At 65.8% G+C, this 15,773-nt stretch overlaps 1 protein-coding gene across 1 annotated transcript in view; it reads left to right on the top strand.

The window, feature by feature from the left end:
• The first annotated feature begins 590 nt into the window (after window positions 1-590).
• Window positions 591-15,773, top strand: part of TIMP2 (TIMP metallopeptidase inhibitor 2) — a 39,607-nt gene continuing 24,424 nt past the window's right edge. The window contains exon 1 of the mRNA XM_028520103.2: window positions 591-1,009. Within this exon, the coding sequence (XP_028375904.1) occupies window positions 880-1,009 (130 nt within the window). The 5' untranslated portion in view covers window positions 591-879. The remainder of the gene's footprint in view (window positions 1,010-15,773) is intronic.

The raw sequence follows: 15,773 nt of genomic DNA, 5'->3' as shown, positions 1-15,773 counted from the left end.
TGGCTGGTCAAAAATATGGCCAGTTTATATAAAATCTTGTTTTGTTCATTGTAACCACTCCCCCTCTCTTTCTAAGTAAACTGGCTAAGCGCACTTAACATTCTAAGGCCTCCATTTGAAAAAGGAGTCCTCGGCAAGTTGAACGAGGCCGCCACCCATGCGGCAGGGAGACCCCTGCCCCGGGGCACACACCGCTTTTGCTCAACCCCAGGGGACCCCAGGGGCGGCAGGGAACCGGGCGGTGTATACCTCCCATACCAAGCTGGAGGGGAAGGGGAAGAGGCGGTGGGTGGGGTGGGCACCCCTAAGTGCTGAGTCAGAACCCACTGGGCGCCGTCCCCCCCGGATCGCCCCCGCCCCAACCTCTGGCGACTTGGGAGGCTACGAGGTGCGGCCCGAGAAGGTGGGGAGCCAGATGCGCAGCGGCGAGCCCCCACGCTGGGCACAACAAAAGCCGGGCTAGGGGGAGGGCCGGGGAGGCGCGGGAGGCGCGGGGGGCGGGGCCTCCGGAGCTCCCTGAGCCCCATTGGCCGCCGGCGGAGCCCGACGTCCTCCGAGCGCTATAAAAGGCCGGCTCGGGCCGAGGCCGCGGCGCTCACATCCATAGAAGGCTGGGGAGCCGCCGGGACACGGGCCTCTCGCGCTCGCCTCGCCGCCTCCCACCGCTTTCTTCTCCGCGTCAACCTCTCCCCCGCCGCCGCCACCCTCGGACGCAGCCCCAGAAAGTTTGTGCGGCCGAGTGCGGGCTGGGTGCGGAGGGCGCGCCCGGGAGCGCAGCGAGACCGCGCGCCTCAGCCCGCCCAGAGGGGAGCGCCCCGAACCCAGGCGGCGGCGGCCGAGCCCTGAGCCCGCGCCCCCGGCCCGCGCCCCCCGCCCGCCATGGGCGCCGCGGCCCGCAGCCTGCGGCTCGCGCTCGGCCTCCTGCTGTTGGGAACGCTGCCCCGCTGGGCCGACGCCTGCAGCTGCTCTCCGGTGCACCCGCAACAGGCGTTTTGCAATGCAGACGTAGGTAAGGACGACGGCCGCCGCGGCCCTGTGGGTGCCCACCGCTCCCGCGGGGCGCGCGGGACCCCCCGAGGGTGCGCGGGCGCCCCGCCCGCCCGCGTCTTGCAGAAGGACCCAGCGCCTGCCCCCCGGCCCGCGGCGCCTTCTCCAATCCTGCAAGTTGACGCCAAAATCGCACTTTCTTTCCCCCTCCTCCACGCCCTTTCTTTCCTTCTCTGCTGAGATGCTTCTCAACCTCAAAATTCCACCGAAATTCCGCTGCAGCTCCAGCCCCAGAAAAGGGAGCCAGCGAACGGATTGGGTTTTGGCAGGCAGAGGGCCCTGGGATACCAGCGCGGGGCGGGGGTGGGAGGCGGGGAGAGTGGGGGACACAGCGCGTGTGAGTGGAGGGGAACCTCGGCCTCCGTGGGCTGGAGGGCCGGGGACCCCAAGAAGAAACTTTCACGTGTGATTTGGCAGTCGGGCTCCTCTGGGCTTGGGGCCGGGTGGAGAATGGCTTCTGTCTCTAGGCCTCTCCTACCAGCCCTGTTTGGGGGCGCGCTGGATTGAGTTGGGGTAGATGGATGCTTCCCTCCCCCTGCAGGCTCCGGGCCCAGAGGGGCTGCTCAGAAAGGCCCGAAGAGCCCCAGGGCCAGCTCCTTGCCCCGAGTTCTACTCAGAAGGCATCGCACGCAGGGCGGGACAGGAAGGCGGGTCTTTGAGCGGCTCGGTGCTGGTGACGACTTTTTCAGGAGATGCACCAGAACTGGGTGCTGGGGGGACTGGAGGGGGTAGGGAGGGGGTCCAGGCTGTGTGGCTGCTTAGGATCCCTGGAAATATCTCTCTATTACCCGCAGGGCCCCTTGCCCCCCGCCCCCAAAGATGGGAGTGAGCAAGGGAGGAGGAGCCCAGTGACTTGTTCTGGTCCACGGAGGGGCAGCAGGAGTGGGCAGGGCCAGCCGGCACCCAGAGGTTTCCACGCAGGTCTGACCCTCGCAGGCCTGAGCAGCGCCGGCCCAGGCCAGCCCGGTTTCCCGGGGAAGTTGAGGGTGACCGGGAGGACGGCAGCCCCCCCCCAGGCGGGCCTCTGCACCCCCTCTGCCTTCTCTGCAGGTGTAACTGCTGCCCCTACCTCGCAGCCAGCCCAGCACCCCGTTGACAGCCAGCTGCGGGGAGGCGGGGCTGCCCTCCCCGGCATGGACTCCGCGGGGCAGTTTCCGGGTTTCCTTGTCAGCCCTGGGCCCCCCAGGCCCCCATGGCTCCTTGCTGCACCCCAGTTGGCTCTTTAAGCTGCTCCTGCCGCAGGTGCTCCTACCTGTGGGCGTCACATGGCTCAGGCCCCCTGTGCATGGGGCGTGCTTGAGGAGTAGTTCCCACAAAACCGGAGTTGGGGGAAGGAAGGTCTCTTTTGGTGCTTGGAGTGATTGGAGGGGGGAGGAGAGGCTCCTGCTGAGGGAGGAGCCGGGAGCCGCTTCCCACCAGCGAGTCCTGGGGCAGAGTCTGACTGCGGCCAGAAGGCATCACGGGTCCTGACAGCCCTGGGCTGGGCTGGCGGCAGCACATGGGAAGGGGTCAGGCCTCGGACCACTGGTCAGCGCCGCTGCAGCTCGGTGCTTGTTCAGGGTCAGCTGGGGCGGGGCTGTTTCTGCTTTGGGTTTGGACGCAGGGCAGCCAGGGGTCAAGGTCAGGGAGTGTCAGGATGCCTGGAGCCTCGTTCTTGCTTTGTGTGCTACTCTGTCCTCCGCCTAGACCTCCTGGTGTTGGTGTCATCGCGTCAAAATCAGCCAAAGCCCTTAACTGCATCCCTGCCCAGAGGCCTGGCGGGGCCTGCAGAGGCCAGAGTTGCTGGGCAGAGCCCCCTGGGTTGGATTCCTGGGGTTTTGGGAACAAGCGGCCCGGCACTGGGGGGCGAGGGCAGCAGGGAGTGACCCTCTCCCGGTTCAGGTGTGAAGTCCAGATTCCAGGTTTGCACAGGGCTGGCTCCTCCCCGAGACTCCCTCCCGCCTGCGGGGGCTCGGCCATGCGTGGCTGCCCTGGCCGCATAGACACATCGCGCCGGTCTCTGCTCCATCCCCACATGGCTTTCTCCCCCGCGTGTGCGTGTGTCCGGACTCCCCTCTTCCTTCAGGGACACCCGTCCCTGGACGAGGGCCCACCCACATCCCGCACGACCTCATCCTCCTCGCTGGGTTGCATCAGCAAAGGCCTCGCTTCCAAATAAGGCCCCATTCCCAGGTCTGGCTGGACGTGAGTTTTGGGAGGGCCCAGTCTGAGCGGGGCTGCCCTGTCCATCGCACACACAGCCCCGCTGTGCTCGGTCGGCTGGGAGGGGGACAGTGCCGGACATCGCCGTGCGGGCCCTGGACGGCCCAGAGTGAACCTCACCGGAAAGCAGTGGCCTCTCCCTGTCACCTCTGCTCCGCGTGGGACAGGCTTACGACTTCTTCCGACTCGCCACTCTGGCCGAGAGCAGGACCGCCTGGGGCCTTTTAAAGGTGACTCGGGGCTGGGTCCCTCTGCAGCCGCGGAGTCCGGCCCCGCCCTCCGTGTGGCAGTTTTCAGAGCCCCACAGGTGATATCGTGCCGCCAGACCGAGGCCCAGAGGTCTGGGGGAGGGCGATGGCCTGGCGTCCTCGGGGATGCTGAAGGCTGGCCTCTAACGCGGCGTGCTGGTGCCTTTCACGGCCGGCCGGTCGCGGGTTGGTTAACGAGCTTGGTGTCTGCCAGAGGCGGCGGCTGCAGAAGCAGCTGGCTGTCTGCCCTCGCGTGAGGGTCTCCAGGAGCTCCCTCCTCGCCCCGGCGCCCGGGAGGCCTGGAACTGTGGTCTGCAGAGAGCTGACTTGAAGTCGAGATATTTCGGATGAAGGGGAGGAGGAAAGAGGAGGGCCAGGCTCCTGGGAGCCCCTGCGCTGTCCTCGCCAGGGAAGGGGCACAGGCAGCAAGCCGCCCGGATGCATTGCCGGCCGGCGTCTCCCTCTGCTGACGGAGTCCTTTGCTCTCCGTGGTGCCGATGGCCGGGCAGGGCCACAGCGCAGAGAGCCCGCAGCTGCTGGCCCACCGAGGGGCCCGGTGCCGGGGCCAGTTGCTGGAGAATAAAATGTCCCCTCTGGCCCGGGTAGCGATGCCCAAGGCCACGCCACTCCACAGGGGCGCCCGAGGTGCCATCTCTCTCAGGGTGTCCCCGCCTCTGGAAACTGCTCTCTGCCAACCCCCTGCTGGTCTCCAGCACCAGGTGGAGACGGGCCGGCTGCCGGGGCGAACGGCCAGCTTTGTGCACGCGCCGATGGGGGCCAGACGGTGCCACCCCGGAAGACACACAAGCCCTCAAGGACAAGGACAGCCCTGTCGTCCCCTGACACATGCTCAGGGAGAGCAAGGCAGACGAGATTCCTCTGAGTTGAGTCGGACTCCAGTGCGCGGGGTGGGCGAGGTGGCGGCCCGCCTGCCGAGCGCATAATCGTCTGTGTTCCGTGCGTCCTGGGCCTGATCTCTGGGGGGGTGCCAACTCCACCTGGGGGGGGCTGCGAGGAAGCAGCAGCATTATCCCCGCCCTTGGGAGGGGAGTGCCAGGCAGCAGTGCCAGGCCCTGGGGGAGTGGGTGTAAACCCTGCGTGGGTCAGGGTCGTGGCGGGCAGGCCCCCACCCTCGCTGGGCGCGGTACAGAGTGGGTCAGGTTCAATGTGCTTTGCGTGAATAATTAACGAAGGAACCGTGACCCACTGTGTCATGCGTTCTTGGGATCTGCAGACACGGGGATCAGGTGGGAAGCTGAGGAGGGAGGGGCCATGCAGGGGACTGGGGCTCCTGGGCTCAGTTTTGGGCAGTGTCCCTGCGAGAGCTCGGTCTCCCAGGAGAGGGCCTGGGGGTGAGTTGCCGGCAGCTCCCAGGGCTGGGAGGCCAGAGGAGGGAAGAGCTGTGTTGGGGGCAGGGAGGCTGTGCAGCGGGTGTGGCCGGTGGCTGGTCGGGAGCCTTCCCTCCCCCCACCCCCCTGCCACGCCCTCCCTGTCTGGGACCCAGCACTGGATGCAGCTACGTCCTTCAGGGTTTGCAGTCCGGCCCTGGTCGGTGCTGCGTGAGCTGCGTGTGTCCTCGGCCCCTACCCATTCGCTGCTGTGGCTGCAGGGTGGCCGGGCAGACCCCGCAGATGAGGACCTGCGGTGGGTGACATCGGGCCCCTGGGGAACGGGGGTGTACAGGGCTCCTAGGCTTCCCGGGGAGGGGGGCCTGCAGCCACCCCAGTCCTGAGGCAGACCCCCTGCTCCGATGCCCGAGGGGCTGAGGGGCCATGAACCCCTTGGGTCACAAACCAGCTACAAGATGTGCCCGGAGAACCTCCAGCGGCATGGGGGACGAGAGGCCAGCGGGAGAGAGAGGGAGCCTGGAGGAGAGGAGAGGAGGAGTAGGAAAGGCAGGAGGGGCGGGAGGCAGGGGTGGCGCGGGGCTGTAAATGTCACGGCGCCTCTGTGCCAGGAGCTGGACGCAGGCGCCTGCCCGGACACCCCCTCCACATCCCAGTGTGCGTGCACCGCAGGCGAGGACCCGGGGCGAGGGGGCAGGAAGGTCTTTCCAGAAAGGGAAAGCAGAGCAGGGAGACAAGACCGGGGTGTGTGGAGACCCCTGGGTCTGAGACTGCACGCCCGGGGCAGTGTTAGTGGGGGCAGCGTGCGAGGGCCCAGGTGTGCTCAGCAGAGGGGCCGCCCGGCTGCCTGGGCAAAGGCGAGGGGGCGTTCTGGGTCCAGAACGGGCCGGAGTGGGGGACTGGGGAGTAAGGGGGCCCAAGAGGGTGATTGGGACCAAACGTCGGGGCTCCGCCTCATCACGGGGACCGCCCCCGAGACCCGGGGCGAGCCACCGTGCGCGGGGCGGCGGGCGCTGCCCAGGAGTCTGCGGAGAGCAGTGAGTGGCTGTCTCCAGAGCAGGGCACGCAAGGCCGTGTGGGGGCGTGAAGGGAACGGTGCAGGAGTGCACTGGACGGACAGACAGACAGTGTCCAGGGGGCTTGGCCAGGCTTCTGTGTGGGTGCCAGAGGGTCTGACCAAGAAGGATGGGGGTGACGAGGACTGCGGGGTGTTGGGTGGGGAGGGGCCGATGAGATGCCCAGATGCAGGAGGAAGGACGGCAGAGGGGCGGACAGGGGGTGCCGTGTGGAGCCAGCGAGAGCAGGAGTTGCACCGCGGCCCCCCACCCAGGCTAGGTAGGACAGAGGCCTCGGCAGGTGCCCCGCCTCGGTTTCTCCCCCTGCAGGCGGGAGGTGAGGATTTGCCTGCGCTCGCTCCGGGGGGGCCGGGGCAGAGGTCAGGTGCCAAGGGCGGGGCCACAGGAAGCTCCGAGTCGGGAGCGCCTTCTGCGCCAGACGTGAGACCCCGTGCCAGACCCCTGATCCTCACACAGCCCTGGGGGACCAGGCAGCTGCCACAGGGATGTGCAGAGGGGTCCTGGTGTCGCTGAGAGGGACGCCAAGCAGCAGCCGGGGGCTGGGACAGACGGCACTGCTGACAGCGGGGACAGCAGCCACCGCTGTCACTCGCTGCCCAGCGCCAGGGGCTCGGGGTCGTGTTCTGCACATTACAGTGTCACCTCGGGTAATTCTCCATTGTCGTCCCCATTTCACGGATGAGCAGGTAGAGGCCTGGGCGAGGGAGCGACTTATTGCTCAGTGTCACCCTGTTAGCAAATAGAGGGAGAAGAGGTTTTAAAACCCCAGGGAGGAGCCTGGTCCTTATCCAGCCTCCAGGGAGCGGGGAGTGGTGGTCCGCCGCTCAGGTGGGTGAAGGGTGGGGGCCCACGGGGTGGGGGGGGGCACCCGAGGGCAGGCCTTGTTCATGCGGGTTTCCCATCAGTTGGCGATGAGCCAGCTAAAGTAAGCCCCATCCCGGCAGCAGGATAGGGAGCAGGCCCTTTAAGTGGCGATGGCGGTGGCTGTGTGCGACCCAGGAAGGTGTTCAGCTCATATCCAGAGCGAGAAGCCCAGCTTCTTCGGCCTGAATGAAGACTTTCCGGTTCTCAGCGCCGGCTCCGTCCCGAGTCGTGGCGCCGAGTCCCTGGCTCCTGCACATGGGTGCACCCCTTCCGGGTGCGACCCCGACCTCGCCGCAGACGGGCCGGCGTGCGGTCGGAGGGCGGGACGGGGGACGGTCTGGAAGGACGTCCCGCCCGGCTCTCAGCAGGGGCGGTCTTCTCTCCTTCGGCCCGTCCGAGTTTCCTAAACATCCCGTGATGGGCCCGCAAGCTGCCGCATCGCTGCAGGCCTCGGGGACGGGGAGGCTGAGACGGGTGGGGGCTTCTGCCCGATGGGAGACGGGCTGGGCTTCTGACAGGCTTTATTCGGACCCGTGTGGCTGCCCCGCACTCCAGCGGTTTCCACCTCGGGGTGCCCCTGCAGCCCCCACAGCTGCCGCGATCATGCGGCATCCAGAGGACGCCTGGGGAGGTTACCTGCTTGTTTGAGATGAGACCCGGCTGCTTTTCGGCCGGGCTGCGTGCCCCCTCGTTGTGCACACCCAGAGGCATGCCGCGGCTGCCCCTGGAGACTTCACGGCCCTCCAGGGCCTGGCAGGCTGGCCGCCCTGCACCCTATCGGGGTCAGCCGGGTTCTGCCCGGAGCAGCCGAGCTCCCCCTGACGGAGTCCGCAGCTGCTCTTGGGCTCTAGCAGCAGCGTCCAGCTGCAGCACAGGCTGCAGGACCTCCGCCAGGTGCCCTCCGGTCCTGGAGGAAATGTCTCCCAACCCCCGGGCTGTGGCACAAGGACGCAGCATGTGGGGGCCTCCTGGGTGGCGTCACCCTGCGCCTGGTTCCCTGCTCCCTGGACTCCGGGCCAAGAGGTGCCTTGGGTGGGTGTCCGCCTGCACACTGACCCCAAAGTGCAGCGACTCGGAAACTGGAAGAGATGCCGGCCGGCGTCCGGGCTGCCTGTCACCCCCAAACCCAGGGAGCAGAGACAGGGACTGAATCTCTGTGGGCGCTGTATGCGGATGGCCGGCGGTCTGGGGAGATGGCGGGTTCGCACCCTCACGGACCATCTTCCCTTTTCTTTCCAGGCCCAGGTTTCCACAGCAGGGAGTAAACAACGTGCGGGGAGGGGTTTTGAAGTTCAGGGAGCAGTTCATTGGATTAAAAAAATAACTTGACCTGGGCGTGGTTTTAAGCTGTGCCCCAGGCGGTGGTCTTTGGCTGTGTCCTTGGTGGTGGTCACCTCACCCCGGAGCCCGTGGCTCAGATGCCACCTTGAGTTGCTGGCCCCCCTCCCCAGGCCCAAAGGTGGAACTGCTTACTGTCTCCTGGAGTCTGGGTGGGTCGCACCTTCCGTTCCTGGAACAAAGCTTTTACAGGCATTGATTACTAAGCCTACTAACTATTACTTAAAATAAAATTTTCCAACTCTCAAGTCCCCTGTCACCTCTGCCCACCTTTTCTCAGCCCGTGAGCCAGCCCGTGAGCACAGGGGCCGACCAGCGGCCTTCCTGGCACCCCAGTCAGGGCAGGGCACCCTCACGGACTCAGCAGAGCCTGGGGCGCTGTGCCCAGGCGGGCTGCGGCCGCCCTAGTCGGTGGGAGGCCCTGGTGAGAAAGCTCTTGGACAGCTGAGCCTTCAGGGAGTGAGTGAGGGCAGGGTGAGGCGGTGGCCTGGCCTGTCGGGGAGAAAGGACACCCTGGAAGGTGCTGGGAGGAAGAGCCCGGCTTTGCAGCCAGCTGGAGCCGGCTCTGAGCCCCAACTCGGGGTCGCTGTGGCCCTCGGTGTCCTCTCCCACGGCCGCAGGACTGACCTGCTCAGGGCTGCGCCACAGCAGACACCGGGTCAACTTCTGGGAGTGGGTCAAGTGCGCCTAGCAGGGGAGGGGCTCTGGGGACGCCGGTCCTGTCCCCCCAGCTAGAATTTTGAGACGTTGGACGATGATGATCTGAGAGACCGTCGGCCTCTGTCCCCCCGGGCTGGTGAAGAGCAGTCCCGTGCGTGGAGCAGGAAGGCGGACCCCCGCTATGCTCCTCGCCGGCGCCCGGGGTGTCAGGAGCCCGCCTGGCTCCGGCGCTGGAAATGGGGCTGGACGTCACCCTCCAGGTTTCCGGTGTGTTCCGTCTGGCCCAGGGCGCGGTGTCCGTGGCAGGGCCCGATGGCAGGTATGTTTCGTCGGAACCTGGGCGGTTTGGAAGGTGTTTTGGCGGCACCTGTCAAGGGCTTTTCAGCAAGCGGCCTCCCCTCGGAACTTGGGGACCCTGCATCTGGGGGGTTTTCTGAGAGGAAGAAGGGCGGACACATGCGGGCATGCGGTCGCAAGGATGTCCGTCTCATCTTGTCAACCTCAGGGACGTGCCCGAAATGCCCGTCCCCGGGACAGCAGCTGGGGAGGGGCAGGTGAATCGCAGCTTCCCAGGCTCTGCCGGGCCCAGCAGCGTGGGACTTGTGGGGCCTGTAGCACGTTCAGACCGGAGAGTGGAAATCAGACTTTCCTTCTCCCGGCTCCCTCCGCAGTGAGGTGGGACGGGGGCCGGCATTTAGCGTTTGCAGACGAGCGGGTCCGCCTGCAGTGCGGGGAGGTGTGGGCCCCGGCGCCTGGCGCTGAGTGTGAGCGGTGGCACCCCAGAGGGGGCACCCAGAGCGGACCCCCAGAGTGGACCGTCACTGCAGACGACGGGAACCCCTGATGCAGTGTCAGAAGTGTCTGCCGTCCAGACACAGCCTGGAGAGGATGGGGCGTTCTGGAAGGCTCAACACGCTGAAGTTTGGGGCTGCGGCGTTGTCCCCCGTCCCCTGCCCCGAGCTTGTCCCGGCCGGAGGGTGGGCACACGAGACCACGCCAGAGGCTGAGGGATTGGGGGCACCCTCTGGGGGAGCAGTGGCGCAGACTTGGTGTCTCCGGGGCCCAGAAGAGGGACCCGGAACAGTGTTGGGGTGGGCTTCGGATGAAACCGCCGTGGGAGGGATGCCCCCTGCCCGTGCTGGGTCAGGGACCGGACGACCTTGCCCAGGGCCCTCCCAGCCCCGGACGGAGTTCCAGGGCCGCTCCCCTGGAACTCGGGCTCCCCGGGATGCCCGCAACCAGCCATGTGCCTGCTGCTGCCCCTCAGGAACCCGCCCACTAGCCGGGCTGCTTCAACTTCTTGGGGCCAGCGTCCCGTCCCCACAAATGACGATGCTTAGCGGTCAGATTTTGGGGGTGCCCCAGCCCAGACACACGTGCGGGCAGGCATGGTTCTTATTTGGTGTGGGTGGCTTGGTGACAACAGTGGCCTGGGCCTGGGTTCCTGGACCTCCGGCTCCCTTGGCTGAGCCCGATGGTGGCGTCCGGAGGAGCACACGTCCCCGGCCTGAGTGGGGGCAGAGGCTCTCCCCACAGGAGGAGGGGTGGCAGGCCTTGCCGGGGAGCCCCTGGCCTGGAAATGCGACGACTTAGAGGAGGGACACCGTTGCCAGCTGGGGTGGGGGTGGACCCGCTGGCTGGGAGGCTCCCCTCGGGCACACCCTGGGGCCAGCGCGCCGCCCCGTGTGGGCTGTCCCTCCACCCAGCACCCCAGCTGTTGGAGCCGAATCTCGGGGCCTGGTGGACCGACCGCAGGTGCCCTGACAGATGCTCTGGCTCTGGCTGGCTCTTCACTGCCCCTGACTTCACCCCTGCTCTGAGGTCACAGCACAGCAGCTCTGTCGTCACCATGGCAGCGGCCTGCCACAGGTCACCAGCTGGGCAGACGCTGGCTGCTGGTAGAGGCAGGAGCTGCAGGTCCAGCCGACCTCGGACCTCGGTCAGTGGGCCCCGCAGACCCAGGCAGGCGGCCGGGGCTGGGGCTCCTGTGGCGCCCCCAGCCCCATCTGTCGTGGGGAGGGCTGCTTGCTGGGCCAGCTGCCAGGGAGGCTCGTGGGAAGTGGGCCACTCAGGGCCTCCAGGCCGCACGTCCGGAAGGCGGGTTTGCGGGGCCCCGGGCCCCAGGGCTCTCTGTGACCACGCTGATCTGGAAGGCAGCGGCGTGGAGTTGGGGGTAAATGGGGCTGCTTGGGGGCGTGGAGGGGGAGGGGGAGGCATCCTGCAGCAAGACAGCTGCCGGTAGTGGGGACCCCTGCCCCAGGCGGTCTACCTGGACTCCGTAAGGTCTGAGGGACTCCAATGGCTGATATGGCCGAGGGCAGGATGGGCCGTGAGTGGCCCGCCTGGCAGCCCGGTGTCTCCCTGAGTGTGGAGTCTGTGCCTCTCGCGTGTCTCTATGAAGCGGGCCCGGGGGTGCTGGGGACGTGGCGATACTGGGCTTGTCCCCCGAGGCCGGCCGCCCGGCCACCTGGGTCTCCCAGATCAGTCCCAGCCCTGTGTGTGCATTAGGAGATGGTGACACAGCCACGTTCACGAGCCCCGCCCAGGACAGGGGCGGAAAAGCTGCAGGGGAGCCTTGCCAGGCTCGTGTGCTACCGTGACCACCCCCACCCCGGCGGCTCTGATGCAGCCCGTCCAAAGCCCAGAGGCTTATGGACCGCCTGCCACTTTGGAATGTAGCTGGGAGTCAAGCCGTGGCCAAAAGCCAAGGCCCTGGGTGTCACAAAGTATAATTTTAGAAGTTAGAATTCAGAAAAAAAGGAGTTTAAAAATGCTTCCGATGTTCGTTTTGTCTGGGCTTGGCTTGGATGTCTCCAGTGATGGGCGTCTCACTACCCACCAAGTCAGCTCCATGATTTCAACACAAGCCCGTAGGAAGTGCTCCTTTCTGTCCCGTCAGTTCCTGCCTCTCTGTAACGCACCCTCGGCGGTCTAGCTCCGTCACCTGGAGACGCGCACAGTAAGTACCACCCCCTCCCCAAACAGCGCGCTGGGCGCCGGGGTGTTTGTGATGGTGCTGAGCGCCAGCATCTGTGGGGGCGGACGTTGCTATCATCACTCCTGGGTTACAGGTGAGCAAACTGAGGCTGCCCGCGTTAAGAAACGCGCCCCCCACCCTGCCAAGGTCACACAGTTGATACTCTTAACCATCCCGGCATGCTGTTCTAGACTTTTCTACCACCTGCCAGCCCCCTTGAGAACAGACTTGGTCTTTTTTTTTTTTTTTTAAGATTTTATTTATTTATTTTTAGAGAGGGAAGGAAGGGAGAAAGAGAGAAACATCAATGTGCGGTTGCTGGGGGCCGTGGCCCGCAACCCAGGCATGTGCCCTGACTGGGAATCGAACCTGCGACACTTTGGTTCACAGCCCGCGCTCAATCCACTGGGCTACGCCAGCCAGGGCCACATTCTTGGCTCTTTAGGACTTCTCCTCCTTTGCCAGGTTTTCTTGTTTGTGTTTTCGCCGCTGTCCCGCCCCCTGTCTGGGGAGACGCAGCTGTCCGTCCGTCCGTCCATCCGTCAGGTTTCTCCTTGTTTGGTCAGGTCGCCGAGGACATCCAGGTGACTCGTGTACCCTCTAGTGTGTGTTTCCTGTTGACGGCGGAGCGCTGCCGTGGTTGTGTTTTGACGTGGGGACTTTTCTCCCGTGACGTCTAGTTGGGTGCTGCTGGACGCGGCGTTTCCGCCTTTTTAAAGTCGTCCGGACACGCGGCTGGCTGTCCGCCCCTGGCGCGTGGGGTCCGTCCTTTGTCTGGCGCATCGGCGCTGACGGAGCCTCCCCACGGGCCGGGCGCCGCTCCTGGGATTTGCCGAGTTACTCCCTCCCGCGCGGAGGGAAGTGGCGGGTGCTTCTCAGGTGTCCATGCGCCTCTGCCACGAGTGTGTGTCCCTCGGGGGCCCAGGGTGTCTAGTGAGGTCTGACCAGTGCAGCCTGGGCTGGGCCGGACCGTGACCCCACTTGTTCTACGAGGAGTTTCTGACGACGCAGGCGAAGATCACCCGGGCTCTTCTGGTGGCCACGTGTCTGCCGACTCTGGGCTCAGCAGCTCCAGCCCCTTGTCAGCTTGCTGCCTCGGACCCCAGGCCCCGAGTTTGCACCTGGGTGGTTGGACCTGGGGGCTCACCTGTGACTTGTGGGTGCATCCCTGTCCCCTTGGTCTCGTTGGAGCCGGCAGGAGCTCTCTGCCTGCTGCAGGTCTGAGCAGGCGGGCCGCCTTCCGGCAGCATTGGGGGTGACGGTGCCCTGCGGGTGTCCGATTCCACACTCCCAGGGTTGAGTCGGGGCGGAGCGTCAGTGCCCGGGCTCTGTTCCAGCTGCAGCCAACTGCTCAGTGCGGACGCCCCGAGGGACAAGGGTGGGTGCTAGTGGACAGGCTCACAGAGAACCACACCCAGGAAGACACGGGAAGCTACAAAAAGCCGACCTCGAGAACCCAGATCACATTCTGGTGTCACTTGGCTCAGGGGGACTCTCCTATACGGCCCCCCCCCCCACACACACACACCATACCGCTTAAAAACCTGTGGCCGTTCCCTGTACTGCAGCCCTAAAGACAGCCCACCGTTTCCCAGAAAGGCCAAGTGCTACCTGCTCCTCGGACTCCCTCCCGGGAGACAGAGGGAGGAGTGATGAACTTTACATATGAAAGTAAGCTTTAATTATATGGAAATGTGCTCTCTCCGGCCCTGCCAGCCAATGGGAACCCTTTTATATCTATTTTTATGTGTTTCACAGGGGGAAAAAAAAGCGCCACCCCACGCCACCCCAGACGCCGAGTCTGCGGGCCTTGGGCGAGGCCGGCGCAGTTTCCGTGTCCCTGCGGAGGTCAGGGGACCCGGCCTGGCCAGGGACGCGTGGGCGGGATTGGGAGTGTCCGGCTGAGGAAGAGGAGGCTGGGTGCTGGGTGCTGCCTGGCCCTGGGTGTGGGCGAGTGGAAGGCAGGGGCTTGGCAGCTGCGTGCTGTGCGGGGCAGAGGGAGTCAGCCCGTGACCTGTGGGACCATCCCCCCCATGGCCCGGGGACTGCCCCTCGTGGTGGATGGTTAGCTGAGCAAGGTCCTGGGCGCCCCCTGCAGAACCTGGGATAGGACCCGTCCGGGGCAGAGCCCTGGAATCTGCATTTAATGAGCAACTCAGGTGATGAGGGTGCAGGCGGCCTGAGGCTGGCTGGCGTAGGCTCTGAGGTCACGCTGCTGATCTAGACGGTGGCTGGAGCCTCTGTGCTGGACCAGGGGTCAGGCGTGGGTGTGGGGGCCTGGGTGGCAGGCTCCCGGAGGGGCTCAGCTGCTGTGGGGGAGGAGGCCGGCTAGGAGGGACCGGTCAGGACAGGGACACAGAGCGGAGACCGCGGCCAGGGCTGCACTGCTCAGAGTGGGGTGCACGGACCAGCCGCATCTTGTGCCCCACCCCCCGCAGCTCCTCCCACAGAGGCCCAGGGCAGGGTGTGAGTTCACAGACGTTTGACCAGACAAGGTGGCGAGTGTGAAGGAAACAGGGTGAAGTGGGGCTTGTCTGTGGACGTGCCACTGGTTACCGTGGAGACCGGACAGCAGGCCCGTGGGACTGGGGTGGCCAGCACCCTCCCCCCACTGTGGCACCCTCTCTTGTCGTCCTGCTGTCCCACCCCAGGGTGTGAGTGCCATTCCTGTCCCCACTTTCTGATGGGAAACTGGGTCCCGGGGGGTGGGGGGATTACGTCTCCCTGTCGTGTGACCCAGGCTGTCCGAGGGAGGTGACCCCAACTGGGGATGGAAGCCGTCACCTGGGCATGTGCCCTGACCGGGAATCGAACCCATGACCTTCCTGTGTGGGGGACGGGGCCACACTTGAACCAGAGGAGCCACCCCGGCCCGGGCTTCCATCTCTTGCCCGTGTTCGAACGGGGCTGCTGGTCTCCCCTGAGTGGGCAGTGTGCGTGCGCTCTGGGCTCGGGCCTTCCGCTGGGTGTGTGGTTGGCTGCCGCTCCCTCCCTCTCTGGGCCTCGTGGTTTTACTGGCTCTTGGTGTCTTTTGAGCCGCAGAGGTGTTTGATTTTGAAGGCGCCCAGTTTATCCATTTCTGTTATCGCTTGTGCTCCCCACGGGGCACCTAAGAAGCCTTTGCCTGGGCCAAGGGCCAAGGTCGTGAAGACGCGCTTCCTCCTCTGCCCGGCGTCTGTAGTGTTAGACCTCGGACCAAGGGCTCTGCCCGCTTCCAGTCAGCCCTGGGGTGGGGCGGGCGAGGTTGTCTGTGGCGAGGTGAGGGTCTGAATTCATCTTCTCTGCTCGTGAGCTCCGCTGCCCCTGTCCCAGCACCGCTTGTCGGGGGAAGGAACCCTGTGCCTCCCCCCGTTGGGTGGCCTCAGCGCCTCTGCCAGAAACCTGGGTCCCAGTGTGCGGCGCGCCCGCGCTCTCGCCCCCTCTGGCTCGCCAGGGCGCTGGGCAGACTGGCATTTTCCCCAAGGCTGGCAGCAGCGAGACTGGACGAGGTCACCCACAGCCTCTGCATGTGTTGACCCGAGCGGCAGAGGGCCTGTCTCTGCCGCCTGCCGGCTGCGTGATCTGGGGCCAGGTTCTCCATCGCTCCCTGCCTCAGTTTCCCCACCTGTGAACCCAGGGTGGTAATAGCTCCTTACGGCACAGGTCACTGTAAAAAAGTACCTCGAGCGGAGCCGCCCGTAGCCCAGGTGCTGCCGCTGCCGGGCTCTGGGCTCTGGGGCTCTGCCCAGCTCCGCCCGGACCGGGTGGGAGCGGGGAGGGGCGGCACCACAGCCTGCAGCTGCCCCAGGGGCCGCTGCGGCCCCCGGGCTGGTGGTCTCTGACCTCAGTGGCAGGTGCCCTGGGTGGGCCAGAGCCCCCATCCCTTTCTGATGGTCCAGAGTCTCCCTTTGATAATCACACAAGGGAAGAGTTGGGGGTCATATGAACAGAAGTGGTAGCAGCTCTCTGATTGGTTTGCATTGGATTCTAGTGCCAAGTGTGCACACACAGCTTGCACATGCATGCACACAGGCTC

The sequence above is a fragment of the Phyllostomus discolor genome, chromosome 8 (assembly GCF_004126475.2).
Source record: "Phyllostomus discolor isolate MPI-MPIP mPhyDis1 chromosome 8, mPhyDis1.pri.v3, whole genome shotgun sequence".
Taxonomy (NCBI): Eukaryota; Metazoa; Chordata; class Mammalia; order Chiroptera; family Phyllostomidae; genus Phyllostomus; species Phyllostomus discolor.
This window is presented reverse-complemented; position numbering and strand designations above follow the sequence as displayed.